The sequence below is a fragment of the Salvia miltiorrhiza genome, chromosome 2 (genome assembly GCF_028751815.1).
Source record: "Salvia miltiorrhiza cultivar Shanhuang (shh) chromosome 2, IMPLAD_Smil_shh, whole genome shotgun sequence".
NCBI classification, from domain to species: domain Eukaryota; kingdom Viridiplantae; phylum Streptophyta; class Magnoliopsida; order Lamiales; family Lamiaceae; genus Salvia; species Salvia miltiorrhiza.
The window spans coordinates 37,937,611-37,961,143 of record NC_080388.1 but is presented as its reverse complement, the minus strand read 5'-3'; the positions used below and the strand labels follow the sequence as shown (position 1 = coordinate 37,961,143).

At 36.8% G+C, this 23,533-nt stretch overlaps 3 protein-coding genes across 4 annotated transcripts in view; 1 reads left to right on the top strand and 2 right to left on the bottom strand.

Annotated features, from left to right (window-relative positions):
• The first annotated feature begins 391 nt into the window (after window positions 1–391).
• On the top strand, window positions 392–2,546 carry LOC131012309 (ABC transporter G family member 10-like). The gene has a single exon (XM_057940239.1). It carries the CDS (start codon window positions 734–736, stop codon window positions 2,528–2,530), a length of 1,797 nt encoding a protein of 598 aa, XP_057796222.1. The 5' UTR covers window positions 392–733; the 3' UTR covers window positions 2,531–2,546.
• Window positions 2,547–5,209: 2,663 nt separating this feature from the next.
• Window positions 5,210–7,332, bottom strand: LOC131012326 (heavy metal-associated isoprenylated plant protein 28). The gene is made up of 3 exons (XM_057940267.1): window positions 7,183–7,332; window positions 6,621–6,696; window positions 5,210–5,684 (listed from the first exon to the last, which is right to left on the bottom strand). Exons 1-3 carry the CDS (start codon window positions 7,186–7,188, stop codon window positions 5,347–5,349), a joined length of 420 nt encoding a protein of 139 aa, XP_057796250.1. The 5' UTR covers window positions 7,189–7,332; the 3' UTR covers window positions 5,210–5,346.
• A 2,075-nt stretch (window positions 7,333–9,407) lies between these two features.
• LOC131012318 (B3 domain-containing protein At5g25475-like) overlaps window positions 9,408–23,533 on the bottom strand; it is a 37,114-nt gene continuing 22,988 nt past the window's right edge. The window contains exons 4-5 of one of the 2 annotated variants that reach the window (XM_057940260.1): window positions 12,090–12,140; window positions 9,408–9,799 (exon numbers count right to left, since the gene is read on the bottom strand). In XM_057940260.1, coding sequence (XP_057796243.1) covers window positions 9,683–9,799; window positions 12,090–12,140 — 168 coding nt within the window. In that variant the 3' untranslated portion in view covers window positions 9,408–9,682. Of the gene's footprint in view, window positions 9,800–11,948; window positions 12,798–23,533 lie in introns of those variants that run through there. The other variant, XM_057940259.1, reaches the window with a different exon arrangement.

Sequence of the window (23,533 nt, the reverse complement as noted above, 5' to 3'; positions counted from 1 at the left end):
TAATGGTGATGCTACGTTACAACACAGTTCTAATCCATCCACTGAACGCTTTCATCAAGTTAGTGAAATTAATTGATAGCTTCTACTAATTAATTTTCTGTACTTATTAATTTGAGGTCCAATATATTTTTGTGGATTTATGAACACTATTTTCTAATTTTGATATTGTGATATAACCTAAAATGATATTACAATTATATTATAATTATTATTAATTATCTCTAATATTATTTTAAAAATTAATCTTATTTTTTCTATAGATTACATATAATTGAACCCTCCTAAAAAAATATTTGGCTCACCCATATATATATTCAAATTCTTGAAGCAACAAACTGTATATCATCGCAATAATTATGCTAACCCTATATGTACCATGTCTTCTCAACAATAACGAAAAACTTTATAACTACCATGTAACATTTCATGTGTCTTTCTCTCTCGCTCTCTCTCCCCAACAAAAATCTCCTTGTATAGTGGGATAATTCAACTTGAGGTAGCCCACATGATTAGTACCATTTCTGATTGACTAAGTGTTACCTGTCCAAATTTAAAAAGAAAGAAAAAAATATCTCAACCGTTTGAGGCGCAATAGGGCCATGAATCACGAAACAAATGCCCATGCATGCATTCATACACCTCTCTCACTACCTATAAAGAAAAGGGTTTCATTTAATTTAAAGAATTAGGTCATCTCCCTCCTCTACCTCACTACCCAATTATTTCTCTACCAATGGAGCTACCCATCCAATCTCACCTACAAACTTCTCACTACAAGCTCAACACCGATAACGTCTCCTACGAATTGTCTTCAAGATACAACGATTATTTCAACCGGCTACCTTTCATCTCATGTCTCGACCACAACCAATGTTCCAAGTTCCTCCTCAAAAACGTGACCTGTGACGCTAACCCGGGGAAGCTCACCGCGGTCGCGGGCCCCAGTGGCGCCGGCAAGACCACGCTGCTGGAGATTCTGGCCGGGATGATCGTCCCGGCCAGACTCTCCGGCCGCGTCCTGGTCAACAACCGACCTATGAACCCGCCCCATTTTCGGAGGGTTTCGGGGTACGTGACGCAAGACGACGCCCTCTTCCCCCTCCTAACCGTCGAGGAGACGCTCACCTACAGCGCCCGCCTCCGGCTCAAGGCCGGTCGCGACAAGGTGGCCGCCAGAGTGCAGAAGCTGCTCAATCAGCTCGGACTTGATCACATCAGCGGCGTTAGAGTCGGCGATGAATCGAGCCGGGGAATCTCCGGCGGCGAGAAGCGCCGGTTGTCGATCGGGGTGGATCTAGTGCACGATCCCTCCGTTCTGCTCCTCGATGAGCCGACGTCGGGGCTCGACTCCGCGTCGGCACTGGATGTCATATCGCTGCTCAAATCAATGGCCAAGAATCAGCACAAGACGATCGTGGTAACCATTCATCAACCCGGGTTCCGGATTCTTGAGTTGATCGATCATGTTATACTGCTGAACAACGGCGCAGTTGTTCACAACGGCTCTCTAGCTCTCCTCGAGGAGAGGATCAAGGCCGCCGGTCACGTCATCCCTCCTCGTGTCAACGTGCTCGAGTTCGCCATCGATGCAGACGTCGAAGCTCAGAAACAGAGCGATGTTGATGAAGACGAACATTTCTTGATTAATCACGAAGAAGGGAATCATAACTCATACTGCAATTCTCATCTCGATGAGACTATCGTCCTCGGCCAGAGATTCGCGCGTAACATTTTCCGAACCAAACAGCTATTCGTGACGAAAACAATCCAATCATTAGTAGCAGGAATTGTGCTAGGCACGATCTTCATGGACGCATTCGGAGACAAGGAGAGAAAGAAGGTGCAAAACCAAGTAGGTTTCTTCGCCTTCACTCTCACATTCTTGATCTCAACGACAACGGAGGCTCTGCCAATATTCCTGCAAGAGAGGAGGATTCTAGAGAGAGAGACGTCGAGGGGAGCGTACAGGATGTCCTCGTACGTGGTGGCAAACGCTCTGGTCTTCCTCCCTTTCCTCCTAATAGCGGCGCTATTATTCGCTACTCCAGTATACTGGATTGTGGGACTGAGCCAAAATATTGAGCAATATCTCTACTTCGCTCTCGTGGTCTGGATGGTGATACTGATGGCCAACTCCTTCGTGGCGTGCTTCAGCGCGCTGGTGCCGGATTTCATCACGGGAACGTCCGTGATTGCGGGAGTGATGGGCTCCTTCTTCCTCTTCTCCGGCTACTTTCTGAGCAAGGATTCGATGCCCAAATGCTGGACTTTCATGCAGTATTTGAGCGTTTTCAAGTACCCTTTCGAAAGCTTCCTCATAAACGAGTTCGGCGGCGAACAAGGGAAGGGGAAATGCTTGGAGAGAATTGAAGGTGAGTGCTTGATCTATGGCGATGGCTTCTTGATTCGACAAGGTTTGAAGGAGCCGCAGAAATGGACCAACTTGTTCATGATGATGATTTTCGTCGTAGGATATAGATTCCTTGGTTATCTGTTTATGTGCTATAAATGTTACACAACTAGAAATTAGTGTTTCGGGGACTAAATATTCTTTTTTATCTAATCTACTCTTATTACATTTTGCGGTAACTTATAAAAACTATAAAAATAAGGATTAATTGGTTGTAAATCCGACCAAATTCTGGGTTTTGCTCGAATTTTTATATAAAGTTGGTGAGTAAATACATACACTTAATTTGGTGCATTAATTTCGAAAATTTCCACAAATTTGCAATTTCACAACTGTCAAAATTCTTTCGTGGAGAGAACCTTCACGGAATTAACATTTCGTATAGAAACAATCATTTTTAATGTAAATAATTTGCATAAAGTAATTGAACAAGGATTTTAATCGAATAGTTGAGCTTCCATGCTGTTAAATGTGCAAGAAAACAACTGGCATGTTATATATATATATAGAGAGTGGCGCATGTAAATCTATACAGATTTAGATATTAATAATAATTAAAAGCAATTAAGGTTTCCCTAAAAGAATTTATTTGTGGTGAAGATAAAAGAAAAATAAAAATCCGAGAGGAGAATATGCTAGAAGATATTATAAGATCATGCTCATAAATATGCAATGAAATTATTTCTTCGATTTCTTAGCGACGATGAGAAGATAGCTTTCAAGGGATTAACACTTCGTACCTAAACCAAGCATTTCATCGAGCCGGTGTGTAGACATTTGCTAACATATATGAATATTGTAAATTTGGCTTAATATATCATATTATTTCTATCTATCCATTACTTTGATACAAGAGATAATAAGAATAAATGAATAAGAATAAAGGATCTTTTTCTCACATTTCCATGGGAGACTATAATTTTCTAAGTTATATATATGTTAGTCAAAAGAGCTATTCTCTATTTTGTAGCTCTTGCATGCCCAACATTTATGACAACATGAATTTCAACTTTTGCTGCAATATGTTGCATTCCAGCTAGTTTTTTGCCTATAAATTGAAGGTCTCGCAGCAACCTTGAAGACACACCAAAATCAGAAACATTTCCGATCTTTAATAAAGAGAGAAACATGCATCTTGTGAGGAAAAATTTCAGTGTTGAAGTTACACGATGATAAAAGTGAATTGAGAAATAACATCTGTGCGGGCAGATACAAATTAAATACAATGTGGTATTTGTACTCCTTCTTCTTAGATTGTCTAATATATTGATGTGTGTCCGTGGATGTAGGCTGAAAGAGTTTAGTGCCCCAAATTATCAAAAAGTATAAACTGTGTAAAACGAAAAGTAATATTGATAGGAATGTTATCAACAGAATGTTAATAACATTGAAACCAACATGCAGCGGAAATTAATAACACACAGAATAACTTTTTCACGGATTATATAACTATAATCTGTGAGTGCCTCAAGGTTAAAATTACTATGATAATCAACAATACAAAGTACAGATTTGGATCTCTTGGTGATCTATCTTTACAGATTGGCTGCCTAAGATAAATCAACCTACCTACTCATTGCACTAGAATGTCGAATCAACACAGAAAGAAAACACAACTGAATAACAAATGTTACACAGCCAAAACAAACAACCTGCTACGCTCCAATGGCCTTGTACTTCAACTCTTGCCCTTGACCTCCCGTCAATATAAAGAGAGACTTTACAAATTAGTTGTCTAAGCCTCATTCGTCAAAGCAATCCTTGAAGAACCGGTATCATATTTGCAGCAGGAAAATAACGAGATGGGTTGTGAGTAAATGTTAGGCCACTAATTTTGCACTTCCAAAACGTAAGAATGAATGAGGTTTGTTGCTGCTTTTATAGACCTTCATGTAGTGGTCACTTCTCTCCACTTCCCACTTCCAAAATGTTCCTATAACCGCTGCAATCCACCTCTGAAAACTGTCAGTCAACCAGTCTGGAATGTTGGTTGAAGAGATCATGGATCCTGAAAAATAGAAACTAACAGTCCACTACTTTGGACCATGATAAATTACCTTTCCACTTATTAAAAATGTGGTCAACAAGCATAAAACCTTTATTCTAATACCAAAGAATAATAAACCGTAAAAAGAAGGTAAAGATTAAATATATACAGTTATAAATGGAGAGTCAAAGTACAGCTTCAAGGCAAACTCCAGAATGTTGGCTGGTTCCCAGAAATATTGACAACAAGAATGTTATCAACATTCAATCCAACATTGTCGGAGTCAACATTGACTCTAACATAGACAATTTGGTTGAAACACGTTAAAAATATCAGTGCTATTTTTTTCATTTTCATATCGGTCGAGCTTAAATATTGTGTCACACTTATATTGAGGGCGGAATTAATTAGTACATCTAATACCCAACATTATATATAGTTTTTGGAGTGAAGAGAGACTCTAAATTTTAAAATGCTACAAATTTGTACTCTTTTCGTCCAGAATATATACAGCACAACGTGAGAGATACACATATATTTGCATTTAGAAATACTAAAAATCAATAATATCCTATACTTCATCAGAAAAATAAAACTACACATATATTGTTATTATTATTATTAGAGAAAAACATACCGTATTATTACTCCGACTTAAAATCCAACGATACAATAGCCACAATAAGCTACATTGAAAAATCAGATGAGCACATGGTTCTACAACGCCATTCCTCGCAAGAGGATATGCTGCCGAATTCACGATACGTGCAACACTAGTAATCAAAACTTGCTTAATTACTAAAATTAATTAATGTTATCAAAATTAAATTTAATTTCAAAATTTGACGTCACTATGATTCACGCTACATGATATAGATACTTAATTCTATAACCAACAACACAACATAGAATTAAAAATGTTACATGAAAATCAAACTGTGTGTTGTGATTACATTATAGAACATGCACGTGGGTTCTCGTCACTAAAGGTATCCCCCGTTCGAGTTCCAAATATAGTGGAGCTTCCAGCATAGGTATAGGCATGGTGGTCGTAGCCGTGCTTGTAGTAGTTGTAGGAGGAGCCCGGCGTCGGGCCGCCGTAGTTTTGTTGGTTGTGGTCGTGGTGACCGGTAACATTGTGGTTTCGCATCTCTGGATTGTACGGAAATTGCCACAGCTCGGCTCTTCTTCCGGTTTTCCTGACGCTTTTTAGGACTTTCTTTTGATCGGCCCACCCGGTTGCCGTCACCTTCTGCAGGCCCATGTCTATGTCTACTTCGTCCACTCCTGATTTTTCATCCAATATTTATTTACTTTAATCAATTTAAAACATTACATATATACTTTCACTAACTTTGAAATTTTTTTAAGCAACTTTATGTTTTGGAGAGAACATATTGTTAACAAACAATTATGTGATATTGACATAAATAATCTAGTAGTATTATTTTTATTTGCTTGTGGAATTAGTTTGATCTTATTTGAATACATATGAATGTATATCTACTAAGGAAAACAAACTTTTTGGTTTAAGTTAATTAATCTGAAGATGTTGTTTCCCAACATATTCCATTAAAGATATTTAAGTAAGAAAAACTAGATTTAAGTTTAAAACTTTAAATTTGAAAGTAATTAAATCTACTATAAACAATTAAATTGAAGTATGCATAACTTATGCACGTCTAATATTTGTACAAATAAATAACTTCATATCTTAAATTGTGATGTTTTTCATTTTTAATTTAAATTCAGATATATAATAGTATTTGAAATAACACGAAAATGATTTTTTTTCTAGCTAGCTGAAAGCTATCACGTTGAAAATTAGGTATATACGCTATATTGGCAATTCATTTAAGTTAGCTCATCTACTTCCCATTTCCCAACTTATATGCTTAGCTTGTTCCTCGTAAGAATTAGGACTAAACTCGATTGACGTCTTCAGATTATAGTTGGGCTCAACAATTCACATTTATGAGAAAAGGAGTAGAATTTTTGGAGGGATAATATTATCCATTTATAGAGTGAAAATAAGGAATGGAAAAAGGTGAAATTCTTTTTTGTAAAAAATAAGAAATTTAAAAGGATAATTTTTTTTATCCTTTATTTTTCCATGATAAATTTGAGAACACATCCTTAATAAATTAAACGTGATAAGCATAATAAAAATTTGAAGCAATAGAATTTGAATAAAATTTTCACGGCGAAAAGAAATTGATGTACCTTTGACCTTGTGGAGGGCTTTCTTGATCTTGCTCTCACATCCGGCGCAACACATGTGCACACGCATTTCCGTGGTCTGAAATGGCCGAAAAAAATTCATTCAAAAAAATAAAAATAAGGGCGAAAATTATTTTTGATTTAAAAATATACCAAAAATAATTTAATAAATTCTATCGAAGTTCAAACTCATTATAACTAGAGGTGTCAAAGTAAAGCAGTCAGACCACCAGGTGGTTCCAATTCTGTCGGGCCGGGCCAAAATGATTTTTTGGGTCATGAAAAATGCATCCCAACTAGTTTGGGCCGGAGCAGGACGAACTGGCAAGTAAGGATGGCTAGATTGGGCAGCTCAAATAATAAACATACAATTCCATTCAAAAATAAAAATAAACATACAATGTCTTTTCCATAAAATTTATAACTTCATAATCCATATATTTATGTTCGCTCTCGGAATGATAAAAGAACAAAGAAAAAAATTAACCTACCTTATTTCGAAATGAATAGATACATAACAATTTTACACACAAATGTCTGAGAGAGAGAGAGAGAGAGAGGTTACCGTCATCTTGGTAAGATCTTGAATCTTGATGAATTCCTTGTTCGTTGGCAACAAGTAATCACTCACAACTTTGAAGATAGACTTACGTTAATTAGTATATATGAAACAAATCAAACAAGTTTCTTGATCTATTTCCCTCTATTCATGTGTATATATATATTTCACAACAATCATAAAATATTAGTACCACGCCGACCTTTTTCTTGTCTTTCGCTAGCGGCAAAATTAAAATAAGCTACCAAAGAGTCAACAGAGAATAAAATAAAAAGTTAACGCTATTTAATGAAATAATACACGTTACTAATTCTCATAGTTTAAAAAAGCATCGAAAGTCAAACCTAGGTTGTCAGTACACATCATTTCGTCTATGTAGAGGGTAGAGTATGGAGGAATGTCGATGTAACCTGAAACTCATAAATTTGCCCGATATAGTCTGCCACTTCGCAAGGGTTAAGATTGAAATTTTTAATCCGATAATAATAATAGTCCGCAATCTCGATAGTCCGACATCCGATAGAATTGGCTTGAAAATATATGACCCAAAACCTTAGGGTTGACCTGAAAATAATATTTTTTTTTAATTATTTGATTTTTTTCTTCTTTATTTGATTTTCAACTAAATTTTTGACTTCTGAAAATTAGTATGATAAGATATTTTTTTCAAAAATTTGTGAAATGTGTTTTAATTTAATATTAAAAATTCAATATTAGAAAATTACGCTCATCATTTCAATTTTCTGTACTTTTAATTCAATACTTAACATGAAACATTTATATGTAAAATTAAAAAATGATGATTATTTAACAAAAATATTGCATCTTTATATCTATGAGAGTTGCATATTAGTTATTATGTAAGTTGGTGTTGAAACATCACTTATTTATGTGTGTATTTGTTTATTACAAATATTATATTATAAAGAAAAAGATATTAGTTATTTTTTAAAATAAATTTTCGAGTCTGACTAGTCCGATTGGTTGGCCTGAAACCCAAACGTTTAGGATTAGGGTTGAAAAGTTTAACCCGAAAATTTTTCAATTTCATTAATATGCACCCGAATAATTTGATAATTTGATAGATTTGCCTGAAATTCGATTAGTTAACCTTGACATCCTTACTCAGATGTTACTGGCTGATTCTATCAAATAGTAGTTCGGGTTTGGTCCATCACCAATCCAATTCCACCTATTCATTATTTTTCTATTTTGAATTATAAGTTTAAATGATCAGATAATAAAGAAGTAAATCAAAGTCGTTCACTCGTAAAAGGCTGAACGTCATTTACAGCAAAATTAATTAATTCATAATTAAGATTTAATTAGACACAAATCAAGGTTAATTGGGATTGGCGAATAACATTTGCCTACCTACGAGGTTAAGTCGTTGCCGATTGCATATGATTGCCTGTGCAATATGCATCCTGCAAATTAACACTAATTTATATAAGGGATAATTGCGTGAAAATACACAAATTTTGCCAAAAATCCATATTTGACGCGAAGTTAGGATTGTACATTTTAATACACCAACTTTCGTTGTTGTCCAAATTTGACACGACTTAATTCTTAAAAATTCAAAAACAACCCCTTTTTGTAAATAATTATACAAAGACCCACTTATGTTATTATTTGGGACATTTAAACCAAAACAAGATATTTCCTTATGATGTTTTCTTTTAATCTTTGATCCGCGCCTAAAATGGTTTAAAAGAAAACATCATAAGGAAATATCTTATTTTGATTTAAATGTCCCAAATTATAACATAAGTGGGTCTTTGTATAATTATTTACAAAAATGAGTTGTTTTTTGAATTTTTAAGAATTAAGTCGTGTCAAATTTGGACAACAACGAAAGTTGGTGTATTAAAATGTAAAATCCTAACTTCGCGTCAAATATGAATTTTTGGCAAAGTTTGTATATTTAGGTTCAATTTTCCCTTTATATAATAAGCTTTTTGTGCATGAAAAGCAAAGAGTGTATAATTGAACGTTGGAAACGGAAATAATTGGAAAATGCATGTGAAGGGCGACTCAAACGGATCATGTCTTCATCTCTTGTCTCTTATTTCCCCCACTAATCTTCTTCAATTATTAGACTAATAATGAATATTGTATAGCTTTTTTTTGACGAAATATTATTATTATTTTTATATAATTTTACAAGTTTTTTTTTTTTTTTTTTTTTTTTTTAAGAATTACAGCTCGCACCATTTTAAAACAAGATTTTTGTGCACCATTTGGTCAAATCTTGTGCAAAGTGGCTCACCAAATTTGGAGTTTCTATATCATAGCAAATTACAATCGAACCTAATTAAGTTCCAGCACAACATACAATCTTTCTGCATTGTTCTAATCTTTCCCAATTAAAAAGAAAATGTACATTCTTTTTAACGATCTCCACCTTTTGCTGCTTATCATGCACGGAATAAACTTACCTTGAGGTGCAGATCCTCATTTTCTCCACTGCCGCTTTGTATGAACTCGCAGATGAGCTTGTCCCCTATTCCCGCCAAATTCGATCTGCCCAACCATCCTTCCATGACGTGCGCTTCGTCTCGAACTTTCTCCCTACCGAATCCACCAGCAACATCATCTCCGGGAGTTGTAGCTTGTAGGACTTCACCACATTTGCTGACTTATTAATTCCTTGTTTAAATATAATTAATTAGGATAATATCACGACATTATCAAAACGTAGTTAGGTTATCACATATTGTAGTAAATTGACCTCTCAGGTATTGTACTCACTTAAGTAAATTCCTACAAAAGATGGGTCATGGCTGTCCAACTTACAAATCAATCTCTTTTGATAGAACAAAATCTAACAATACAAACTAACAAAAAAAAGATTGGTGTAAATTGAAAAAAAGCAAATAAAGCAACAAAAGAAAAGAGTGCACCAAAATTGATACAAATGGAGAATGCTAAAATGGCAAAACGCAAAGTACAAAAACAAAAGAAATGAAGCACAATACATTTGATAATCGACGTTTGCTAACGTTTCATGTACATCCACACGTCACCATCTACAATCAATCACTTTACCAAATTATAGCAAAGCAAAAATTACTCTTAATGGTGTATTTATTTTAATTGTATAATTTTCACTAGAAAATGATGGATAAAAAAATAAGAAAATATTATATTTTTCTCATTTTTATCATATGTTTATTAAAGATGAAAAGTATTAGGATAATATAATTCACAAGGATTGTATGTTGTGCTAGAACTTAATTAGCCTCGATAGCAATTTGTTATGATACAGAAACTCCAAATTTGGTGAGGCACTTTTGCACAAGATTGACCAAATGGTGCACCAAAATCTTGTTCTAAAATGGTGCATATATGTCTGTGCCGCATGAGTTAATATTGGTATAAAGGAAATGTTGAAAAATATTTTCACACCATTATCTAAAGATAATATTTTCCAATATTTGAGAGAAAATGAGTTGCCCGAGAAAAAATATTTCATGTCCGGATAAAATTTTCTATCATAGTGAAAATATGGAAAAATAGTGAAAAAATATTTTTTTCGCTCATTTTTCATCAAAGTAAATTGACCCTAAGGAATATTTTGGTTGGAAGGAAAAAAAAAAGAGCTCTTTTATCAATAAAATAATAAATTAAGTAGTATTTCAAGTATGGTGTGTGTGTGTTGGCCTAACGACATAATGATTAATGCTTAAAGTCAAAGATATTGGGTTTGAACCCACTGTAGTGCAATCATTAAATTTTTTTTGTTTAATAATCATTAATTTGTCAAAAAAAAAAAGTATTTCAAGTATGAGTTCAATGTGAGATAGAGACTATCCAAAACATTTCTTTTTTTGAGCTCCAACCAAAACATTTCTAGTACGTACTATTTTGGTGTAGTAACGGCAACAAAATAGTCCAAAGCATTGAAGTTAGTCTAATATTACATTGCAAGCATTGTTTATTATTCCTTACATCTTAGAAAAATAGTCTTAATTTGTTATTTTGGGATGTCTACAAAAAAGTTTCATTTCATTTATAGGCACTACCTCATAAAAAAGTTTCAATATATCAACTTATTTGCTTATTTTATCCCATTATTTACTATATCACTACCCTTAAAGTAAAAATATTTCTTCACTTACAATACATTAAACCACTTTTATTAAAATTTGTGTCACTCATTTCTATCAATATTTCTTCAAAATTGAGGGACTACTAATAATGTTGGCATCGTTTTCATTATCATGATATCATCACTTACTCCTATGTATATCAAATTACATAAAAATTCACATGTTGCAACTTCAAGTTTAAAAATGGTTGTAATTTATGCTTCGTGTGCTTTTTATTTTCTTCTTCTTTACATTTACCATTGATTGTGTTGTTTATTTAGAAGTTGTTCCCATTCTCAATGTATGTCCTCTAAAGTAAAATATAATTCTTTATCACATTATAGATTGCTCATTTTAGTTTGCTTCTTAATTGCATTTATCAATTATAATTTTATTCTTTTGTGGAGTGAATTGTTGGAACAAATTTGCTAGCGTAAGCCACTATTTATAGGAATTTCATTTCTTCAATTTCACCCACTTTTTTAACGGAATATAAATCAAACAGAACTAATTTATTTATATGATAAAATAATTAAAAGTCTTGAAATATACCACGTTTTAATCCTATTAAGCAAATAAAAGATTAATATAATTATTTTTTTATCTATTAAAACTAATCGTTTGTATTAAGTAAATAAAATATTAATATTATTATTTTTTATCTATTAAAGTTAATCCTTCAAAATAAAAGTCCCTTATTGCTGTAAATTGAAAAAAAAAGAAACCATTACAATAAAAGAGCGCACGAAAATTGATACAAATGGAGAATGCTAACATGGTAAAAAGCAAAAGTTAAAATTGAAGGAATGAGGACAATACATTTGGTAATTGACGTCTGAAAATGTTTCGTGCACCCCCACGCGCCGCCATCTACAATCAACCACTTTACCAAATTATAGCAACGCCAATAGTACTCTTAAATTATGAAGATTTTGGTGCCAAGAAAAGAAAACAAGAGCCCTTTTATAGATAAAAAAGAATAAGCATTTTGAGTATGAGTTCGATGTGGGATAGAGAATATTCACTACGAGCTCGATGTGGGAAAAAATCGAAAGACGGTTAAAAAAGATTGCATCTTATACCATAAAATGCAACATTAGAAAAGATGATTATTGCTAAATGGCGAGAGTAAGATCTGTGCAGCGATGACTAAGCGCACAAAGCTGACGTCTAATCCGTTTATGTCAAAAGTTATGACCGTTGTTCACGGCATTCTTCTTCATGTTGAGCTGTATTTATCGCCTTTTAGTGTGTTCATTAACTCAATGTTGGTGGCTAGGATCATGGCTGGACCAAATGATGACAGAGACTTCCTTTCTCAAGACATCTGCGATATCCTTACGGTGGCCAAAGATAATTGTTTGCTGGGAGTGTTCCACATGTATCGCACGACGAATGAGGCCGCGCACAGCCTGACACAGTATGTGCGTAGTATTGAGCATAGGAAGGTTTGGACGAGTGATTATCCCATGTGGTTGAGGGATATTGTATGCAATGATCTTGAGTAATAAAATACACGCCTTCCGCCTAAAAAAAAAAGATGATTATTGTGTGGGTGTGTTTGTCAAGCGGCAGAATGGTTAATGATTATTGTCTGATAATAGTTAGGCATAATAAAAAAAAACTAGCAACATAAGATGCATTTACTAAGAAAATCTCCTTATATATTAGTATATTACTAGGCTTACACCAATTCAACTTGCATTTTATGCAACCATTCTCCTTTTCTCATAGAACGCCTCTTGAAATAAACAAACTTGTACATGTTATGGTTTCGTAGCCCTGCATATATACTCGTGCAATCTAGTTGGACTTTCATTGCATAAAGATAAACACACACATGATTAATTAGAGTTGGACTTTCATTGCATAAAGATAGACACACATGATTAAAACGTATTATTATGTTAAGATTTTGCAATAAAATGAATGAAAGTTTTATTTTCATGCTTTTTAACTACTTCCATCTATCATCATTGTTTCACTTTGGGATAAATGCTACATTAGCAGATGCTTACTCCCTTTGTGTTCATGCCTAACTTGGTACAAACATTTTTTCTTTTTGGGGATTAAAGTTTGGTACAACTTCTAACATTATATTGGTATTCAATTAATATTTACAACCTGCATCAAATAGTTAAAAACAACGAGGAAGTTGGATCATTTTATTGTGAAAAAACGTGTGCCTTAACTCAGAGAAGGACATTACAAATGCATCAAATGAAAGCATTTTTAAATCCATATCACATTTCAAACATGTCCGTAAAGATTCACTTCAAACTTTTTTAATGGGAATCAAGAAATAGTTGAAATACAAGTGCCGAAATTGGGGAGTGGTAGATCATTTCCCTCAATTTCATTTTATGTTTCAAACTTGTAAGTAAAAAAAAAAATTACTGCACATATAGTGAACGTTATAATAGTGCGCATACATATATAATGCATTTAGTGGGAAAACCTGAGCAACCAACTCAACCTAAGATTGGAGATTCCTAACAATACATTTTTTATTTTTTAGATTGCGAAAGCGCAAAAATAGTATAGTTATGTTAGAAATGTGATATGGTGTTATTCGCCATAAAGCACATAGATTTTGTATTAGAAACTATAGTTTCTCTTTGTAATGAGATCTCTCTATAGTTGCATATATATATGTGGATTCAATGAATTTGGATATGCCTTAAAATGACCACATAAAATCAAGAAATGAATAATCTACCATTTTATGCTTCTATCAACCAATCATGATATTATAATATAAAAATAAACTAAGGCAAGAATGTCGTTGAGAAAGGAAAAAAATAAAAAATTAAAGGCTGGAAAAAGTGGTTGTGAAAGAAAAAGAAGAAAACAAAAATAAATAAATAAATAAAATCGGCAATGGAGCTGTTAGAATTCAAATTAAAGAATTTATTATTATTTTTTTTATATATATTCAGCCCATGTCACTATAAAAAAATGCATAAATACCGGCGGCCCACCGACGACGACTGAGATGAGCTGTGTGTTTCAAAATTGCGGCACCGCCGCTGCCGCCTGTATTCGTAATATGAATTAATTTATATACGTAAATAAGTTACCGGCGGCGATGGGCCGCCGCTAATCACCGGCGGCGGAGCCCGTCGGTGACGTCTGGCAATAGAACCACCGCCGTCCGGCCACAATTACCAGCGGCAGTGCCGCCACCGCTAATCACCGAAAGCGCTCGCCGCCGGTATATTTAATATTAACAAATTTATATATTTAAAAGATTTACCGACGACCTTTCCGCTGCTATTTACCGCCGGCGGCTAGGTGCCGCCGCTAATTTAGTCTTTTTTTTTTTCCTTTTGTTCATTTTATTTTTTGTAGTGACCCGCTCTTTTATATATTTTAAATCCAGTAATGAGTGTTTATTTTTGTTCATCAGTGAATGAAAACAGTTATTATTCTGATATGAATTCAGCTTATGATCCTGAATTTATATTGTTAAAGCAGTCAATGATATTATTTCAGAGTTATAACTGACTTAGCAAAGTCACGTTATTTATTTATTTTTTTTAAGCGAGATGGAATTTGATTTTATTTTACTCAGGTCGGGAATTATTTCCGACTCAAGAAGTTAATTAAATCTGCGGATTTAATTTACATATCAGAACAACGAACGAATTAAATCTATGGATTTAATTTAGATTCATTTTATAACTTATCGATTTTAGCGAGATATCACATGTCAAAATCGAGATTTATTTAAATAAACAGTACAAGCAAATATGAGCACGCGATCCACTTTACAGTTACAGAATCACGGAGACATAGAAAATACATCATTAATTATTCTCTACATTTTTTTTTATTTCTTTTTCTTCCATTAACCTTTGTTCCCCAACTCCTCCACACCATTATCATCACTTTTCCCCACCACTACTCAATTTTTTTTCCCACTACAATAATCCTCCACTTAGCCTACATCAACTCACGTAAACCAAATACACTTAGTTGACTCCATCCAAGAACACCATATTCTTCATCCTTCACTTAGCAATTTCAGAAGAACAGAGATCTTTCTTCACTGCTCCTACCAACATTCAAGGTAAGACTTTAACTTCGATTCTTCCAATACCTCTCCCCGTTTCCTCCTGCATTCATTGAGGAAAAACAAATAATCAGTTTTCATTTCAGTTCTTCCCACTGATTACAATAGCAACACAACAGCCAACCAACACATTCTCAAGGTATTTTATGCTATATCAGTTCACTACTTTCATATACACATTTTACACCCCAACAGAGCATGCTTCATGTATTAAAGGTTCAGAAATATAGGATTAAGCATATTACAGAGAGACATAGCAAACCATATGCGAATACATGATTTAAGGCGTTTCACAGAAGTAGTATGATTCATATATTGAGATATTACCACAGTATCAAATGGGCATAATATGTATAACCATAGAAAGATTTATACTTTACATCCTACTGCACTCTAGAACAACCAACTTAAGAACCTCCATCCTTAACAACTACTAGAAACTAGAGAAGAATAGGGAGATCGAATAAAGACTTAGCTCTTAAAAGTCACCCGATAATTGGTATGTTCCGTCGAACCGGAAGACAGACGGCGAGCCTCGCCGATTTCAGATCAAGTAACGACATTCCACTGGTTCTTCAACGAGGGCAGCGGCCATTCGCGAGCTTTCCGAAAATAACAGCAACGTCGGACCCTACTCGTCGGACTCGTGCGTAGCAGCGGCAAACCTCACCGATTCTGGAGTGCAGCGGCACGGCGAAGCTGAAGATTCCAGTAGCAGCAGTGGCGTTGGGGCTCGGGGAATCGCCAGACGCGGTCAGAGAAGAACCTCGATGACGACCACAACTCGCTGATCCCAGGGTTGGCAACGCGACGACACGACGATGAGGCACCAGGGCTCGGAGCAGAAATTCTTGAGAGGGCCGATGGCCAAGGACGGTACTCTCGGCCGGACACCTTCGCCGGGGCCCTTCGCGACGGAGCTGTGGAGGCGGCGGACGTCCAGACGCAGGGAGATCTGAATTTTGTGAGGGAGGAGCTTCGAGGGAGAAGAGAGAGGCGAATCACGTCGGACTTCCAGTTCCAGCGACGGCGGCGCTCTCTGATTTGGGGAAGAAACTAGGGCTCAGGCGGCGCCTCCGTTTGAAATCGGAGCGGTGGCGACCGGCCGGCGCATGGGGTACCTGTCGCACGAGAAAGAAGAGAAGGGAGAGGTGGAGACAACGTTGGGGGGGGGGCTGCTTTGCCGGAGTCGAGCCGGAGAGCCGAAAGAGAGGGCGGCTTGACAATGACGTCGCCGGAAACGGACGGAGAGGGGAAAGCAGCGGGTGACGATGGCTTAACGCCGCTGCTTCCCGGCGAGCTTCCGCAGCGGAGGAGCTTTGATAGAGAGGGAGGGGAATCGCCTGTTATGTAGAGAGAGAGAGATGAGAATTGAGAGGAAGAGAGAGATGTGGGTGAACGGCTGTGAAGGGGGAAATAAGGGAGAAAAGAGTGTTGGGCCATTACATTGGGCCATTTCATTGGGCCGGATTTTATTTAATTATGTTGGACTCCTTATTTGGGCTTCGTTTCAGTGGGCCGATTTTGTTTTAATTTCAGTGGGCTTGAGTTGGGCTGGCTTATTTATTAATTTTGGGCTCTGAATTTATTTATATGGGCCGATTTTAATTTCTGAATGGGCCTCTGAATTTATTTATATGGGCCTTTGATTATTCACATATTTGGGCTGCTGTATCATTTCAGTTGGGCCTTAGTTATTTTATTTCAGTTGGGCCTCGTTTGATTTATTTAATTAAGCCCAATTAATCAAATTATTTATTTATTTATTGGGCCAAGATTTATTTAATTACTTGAGCCGATGAATTATTTCAATTGGGCCTCTCATGTTAATTATTCAAGCTCACTTCTATTTAATTAATAGGCTGCCTTATGTTGAGCCTTTTAATTATTTGAAATTATATTATTATTTCCATTCATATTTGATAAGCCCGATAAATTCCTACGAGGTTATGTAATGAATAAGCCGAGTTAGTTCCTTTCTATCTACCACATAGAGCGGGATTATTTAATCAGTGGAGTATAACATCCTGAAGAGAATAGATTAATTTTAGTTAATTATCCAGCTTCATGAGACGAGACTTAGCTTTTGTTTAAATCTGATAGCCTGGATTAACAATAGAAATTCCCTAATTATTATTTCAGAATAATAATTCATGCATAAGAATCATGCATCATTAATTCTGTATTCTCAATAATTGAGGATTTTACTCGAGCAGTATCTTACTTATATTCTCGTAATAAAGGTCAAGCACGAGATTAATAATCAGTTAAGGAGCTACTGTACCACAGAAAGTTTCTAACAGGTGGGCATTACTTTCATATATATCAAATGAGTTTAAATATTACGTTCAAGCAAGTTATTTCATGACTAAATTAATTGAAGTTATTTCAAATATTGTCTTGCCATAAAATATTTAAATTTCAGTATGATATCTATCTGATGTGACTTTTATCATGTAATCGAATTCGGGTCTTGAGCAGTTGATAGCTATCCTGCCAGGGCTAGTGTACACCAGTGGCCGTGAGTCATCTAGCGGGTTGGCCGGTCAAGTGACCGTGAGAGGTGGCCACCTCTCCGGCGCAAAGTTCCAGATATGATAGATTACAAGAGAACTTAGACTGCAGTCGAACTTTAAGAATCACAAATGAATTTAGTAAGCTTGGGCCTTTTAGCGAAAAACTCCCTTGCTGTACTGTTTATTATGGCATGACAATTTACAGTTTTGAAGCATGTATTTTATACTTAGGCATACGTGCCCACTGAGTACTTTTGTACTCAAGCCCTGCATATATTTCTAAATGTGCAGGTTGAGCAGCTGCCGATGGTGATGAAGTGACGAGCAGGATTCTTTTGTCTTATTATGTATTAATGAACTCTAGGGTTACATGTCTTCATACATGTAATCAGAACCTTATTCCGCTGCGTACTCAGAAGTTTTATGTTTATTTGGCTAAGTCAGAGATATCTGAACTTACTAGTTATTTGAGTCTATACGACTAAACTTCTGTTATATTATAAATATTCCTTTTGTTAAATGATGAAATGTGATCCTTTCTTGTTTGATTATTCCCCTTTCTACCCCGCTTCTAATCTCCCTCCATTAGTCATGGTTTCCCCGGCTTAATTATCCTTAATTAGGACCGGTCGTGACAGAGTGGTATCAGAGCAGTTCATTTGCTCTGAACCCTAGAGTTAGCCCATTTTTCTAGTATGATCACTAGTATATATGAGTCAGTCAACCAAAGCTCATCACTTCATCACATCGTCATGCTCAGCAAGAAAGAAGGTGGTAATGGTTTTAAAACATTGAGAAGTTCACGTTCTATATGAATGTACTGATGCTTACATTCAAGTTTTATGCTTTATTGATTGATTAGATATCTCAATGAACTTAGATGCGTTAAGAATGCATGATCACTGTTACGAGAAGAACAATAGAAGCTAGAAACTCAGTTATATTTCACTATAGCCATGGTGAAGAGCTAAGAAAGAGGAAGAGAATCCAATGAAAACAGTGCAAGCAGAGTGCCACGCACGAATCACTGAAGCAGGCATAGTTCTTCATTCAGGTTGTTCACGCGAGACGGAGCACCTAATCGACTATTGCCTTCGATGATAGTTTAAGTACAATATTGCTTATAAGTGATGAGTGCGACTGATGTAATCAGTTAGCTAATCTCTAATAAGCTGAGACTCGCTTCTAGCCTCGATTGTCACTAGCTATGGCTTGAGGATAACCTTCATGATTCATGTATGAACTTCAGAGTTAGACTTACGAGGGGTCAAAATGCTTTGTATATGATGTTATAATATTACGATTAAAGCTATCAGCTTATAGTTTCAGATATTCGGAACCATTCTACTTACAGTACCTATCGCAATAGATAAGGACATGACTGAGAATCCCTATTGATTACGATCACCTACTACGAATTTGAAAGACGAGATGTGATATGGGTACTAGTAGTTACCAACCATTATGATTCATCATAAAAGTTTACACAAGTGTGTAAGAAGAGAGAAGTTCTCGAAGATGGTTTAGAGTTTAATAATAGCTAGAAGCGCCGACAGTGGATCAATGCTGAAACAAAAGAATTAAGATTCTAATGAGACCCTAAGGATATACTCAAGATAAATATATATACCTTAACCTATCGAGGACGTCGCCTCAGTTAGAACGTCTTGGATTATGCATTTAGTCTGGTAACCGCAATGAGAGCATTGACTAAGGTCATTCTATGACTTAGCATTACACATGGAGACACATACCCTATAAAGGTGCTCAGATGAGCAAAAGCTATTTCCTTATTGAATGCGTGATGATTCAGAAGGTCTTTTGCAATAAAACGGAAGAGTGCTTCAAATTATATGGTTGCATTTCAAGCGCTATGTGAAGGAACACTAAGTACTAGAAGTACTACATTAAGATCATAAAGAGGAACATTGTTGAGTAAGGTCGAGCCTACCTTATTTCTCCTATAGAAGATGTTTAAGGATTGCATTAAACTAGGAGGTAGACTCCAAGTCTGAGAAGCTCTAGAATATTCTCAAGGACATGTTCAAGATATTAAGAAGAAAGTGGTGATTTTAGACCAAATATACCTTTTGCAGCCAAGGAACAAGAGTTGCCAAGTTCGGAAAAGTATTTCCGAATGACTGAGAAGTAGTTGTGTCGGACCTGGCCAGTCCACATGGCCAAAATCCCAGTAGTCGTCATATATGGGTCTTTAAACCTTATATATTTTAAACCTTCATCTGAAAAGCCAAACGGGTTCAGACTATTAGGTCATTTCGTTTCGACCTTACAGTCAATTCATTTCTATCCTATGGTTATTCATTTTCAATTGTTTGGCAAATTATTGAAACACTTTGCCTAATTGCCATTTTTGATTTGAATCATTGCGATCTACTAGCTGTTGGTAGATTTTTTTTGTGACCCAAGGACAAACAGATACTCATCAGATTAAATCAGTCAAACACGTATGCATCAACCCAAGGGTCAAGCACGTAATGCATACAAACAATCTCTTGTGCATTTAGTAGGATCTTATTTGTATATTTCGAAAACGATGATCATTTCGATGCTTTTGTATGCCCCTATGTTGGCTTAGTTATTTTGACTAGTATTAAGTACGGAGACGTGAAACCTTGGGGCGTTCCGTGACTGAGTACTTTTTGTGATGGCTTCGCTAGGTAGCCAGTTTATCATGTGTGGTACTTAGATAGGTCTTTGAATCTAGACTTTTATGATGATGTAAAGTCCTCATTGAGGCAATTTTCCCTATGTTATATATGGTGACCTTATTGATTTTTCGCGGCAAGTCGTTCCGCTATGTTTTATTTATATGTTCGCTCAAGTTTTAGTAGGAGCAGAACTCGATGAGTTAAGGAGTAACTATAGAAATGATAGTATGTCCTTATTGTGCTTTAATGCGCTGAGAACTTGTGTTTTGACCTAATAGAATGCCGCCAAAACGAGGACGACCAAGAGGAGGGGGCAGGATTCCCCGAAATGAAAGAAGAGGCCCAGAAACAGGGCCAGAACCAGAACCCGAAATAGTTCAACCACCTGTTCAGCCAGAACGACGGATTGAAGAATTATTCTTACGACAGAACCCACCTACCTTCAACGGGACAGGAGACCCGGCAGAAGCTGAAACTTGGGTTCGCGCTATTGAACGCATTTTCAACTTCTTGCGTTGCACCGACCAAGAACGTCTGACTTGTATGTCCTTTCAGTTGACTGGGTCAGCTGATTTCTGGTGGGAAGCAAGGATGAAAACGATGACAGCAGAGCAGTTAGAAAACCTGACTTGGGAACAATTCAAAGCCGGTATATATGACAAGTATATACCCAAGAGCTACCGCAAGAAAAAGGAGGCTGAATTTTACAATCTAAAACAAGGAAAGATGTCGGTAACTCAATACGACAGGATGTTCTGCGATATGTCTAGATATGCGCCGGAACAAGTTGACACAGATGAGAAGATGGCTGAAAAGTTTTATGCCGGACTGAGGCACGAGATTAGGATGGCTTTGGCAAGCCACGGAGGATTGTCTTACAATGAGTCGCTCAGCCGAGCGTTAGACATTGAGGCAGCCATGCCTGGAGAAAGACTTGCAATTGTACCTGCGCCAGCACCTCCACAGGATCAAAATCATAATCAGAATTTTAAAGGAAAAAGGAGATGGGACAACAGTAAACCGAACCAAGGCGAGAAGAGGCCATGGCAGGGACGGGTCTTCCAGTCACAGGGCTATGGAGGCCAGAGTGCACCGAAACAGATGGGAAATAACCAACAGAGAGCCCCACATTGCCCCAAATGTAACAAAAATCATGTGGGAATCTGTAAGGCTGGCAGTGATAGTTGCTATATCTGTAACCAGAAGGGGCACTATGCAAACCGGTGCCCGAATAAGCAACATGGAACGGGTTCAAGACCAAACCCACCTATCCAGGCTCCACCTCTGCGAGCAATTCAAACTCTGCCCCAACCATACCCAAGGCAGCAACCAAAGTATCAGCAGCCACAGCAGCACCAACAGCTACAGTACCAACCACAACCTCAACAACAGTATCAGCAACAGGCCCGCCAACAACAGCAGCGACAACAGAAACAACATGAAAAACCTCGTCATGCTAGAGCCTATGCTATGAGGCAGAAGCAGCCCGAGAACAACCAGGGAAACCTGGCAGGTATGGGCATGCTACTCAATACTCCTGTTGTACTTCTATTTGATACGGGCACATCGCATACTTTCATTTCAAGTACATGTGTCGACACATTAAAACTTAAAATGGAAAGAGCTGACCAGGAGTTGAGTATATCATCACCTATAGGAGGGATGACGACAGTAGATCATGTGTGCTTGAACTTAGAACTGAACATAGGGTCACACAAGATTGTAGTGAACAACTCGTATGTTATTCCGATGGGAGATGTGGACATAATCCTAGGAATGGACTGGCTAGCCGAGAACTATGCCACCATCCTTTGTAACGAAAGACGGATATCGTTTCGACCCCCAAGAAGGGAGCCGTCACATTTCCACGGAATTAGCATGGGGAGAAGAAAGATGATCATCTCCGCCCTACAAGCAACAAAAATGATGAATAAGGGATACCCAGCTTATCTCGTATACTTGCACGGAGAAATGGGAACTGAAAGGAGCATAGAAGATGTAGCAATTGTACGGGACTTTTCAGATGTATTTCCAGAGATTCTGCCAGGGCCACCACCGGACAGACCAATTGAGTTTACCATTGATTTGGAGCCCGGGGCAGCTCCTATTTCGAAGGCACCGTACCGGATGGCTCCTAAAGAGTTGGAAGAACTCAAGATACAACTACAAGAACTTTTGGAACTTGGATTCATTAGGCCAAGTGTATCACCTTGGAGTGCACCCGTACTTTTCGTGAAGAAAAAGGATGGCACATTGCGAATGTGCATAGACTATAGAGAACTTAACAAAGTGACACTGAAGAACAAATATCCTTTACCAAGGATAGATGACCTTTTCGACCAGCTCAAGGGAGCAAGCGTGTTCTCAAAGATTGATTTGCGGTCTGGTTATCACCAGCTGAAGATTCGACCAGAAGACGTACCTAAGACGGCGTTTCGAACTAGGTATGGCCACTACGAATTTGTAGTTGTGCCATTCGGGCTAACCAATGCGCCAGCTGTGTTCATGGACCTCATGAATCGAGTATTTCATCCGTACTTAGACAAATTTGTCTTGGTATTCATAGATGACATCCTGATCTACTCGAAGAACGAGAAAGACCATGAGAAACATCTGAGAATTGTCCTAGAAACGTTGAGGATGGAACGCCTTTATGCCTAATTCAGCAAGTGTGAGTTTTGGCTCAGCGAAGTCACGTTTTTAGGACATATTGTATCATCAGAAGGGATTAAAGTGGACCCTAAAAAAGTGCAAGCGGTGCGCGAATGGAGATCACCTACTAACCCTAATGAGATAAGAAGTTTCTTAGGATTGGCAGGTTACTACCGGAGGTTTATGGAAGGATTTTCCAAAATTGCAAGGCCAATGATGCAACTACTCAGGAAGGGAATAAAATTTTCTTGGACAGAGGAGTGCGAGAAGAGCTTCCAAGAACTCAAGGAAAAGTTGACTACGGCACCAGTATTAGCCGTCCCAACAGCTGATAAGGAATACGTGATCTAC

Excerpts from the sequence above, each read along its gene's own strand:
- LOC131012309 (XM_057940239.1), top strand. The coding sequence starts at position 734 with ATGGAGCTACCCATCCAATCTCACCTACAAACTTCTCACTACAAGCTC.
- LOC131012326 (XM_057940267.1), bottom strand. Across the intron at positions 5,685-6,620 it reads AGCCCTCCACAAGGTCAAAG|GAGTGGACGAAGTAGACATA; the intron begins GTACATCAATTT and ends ATGAAAAATCAG.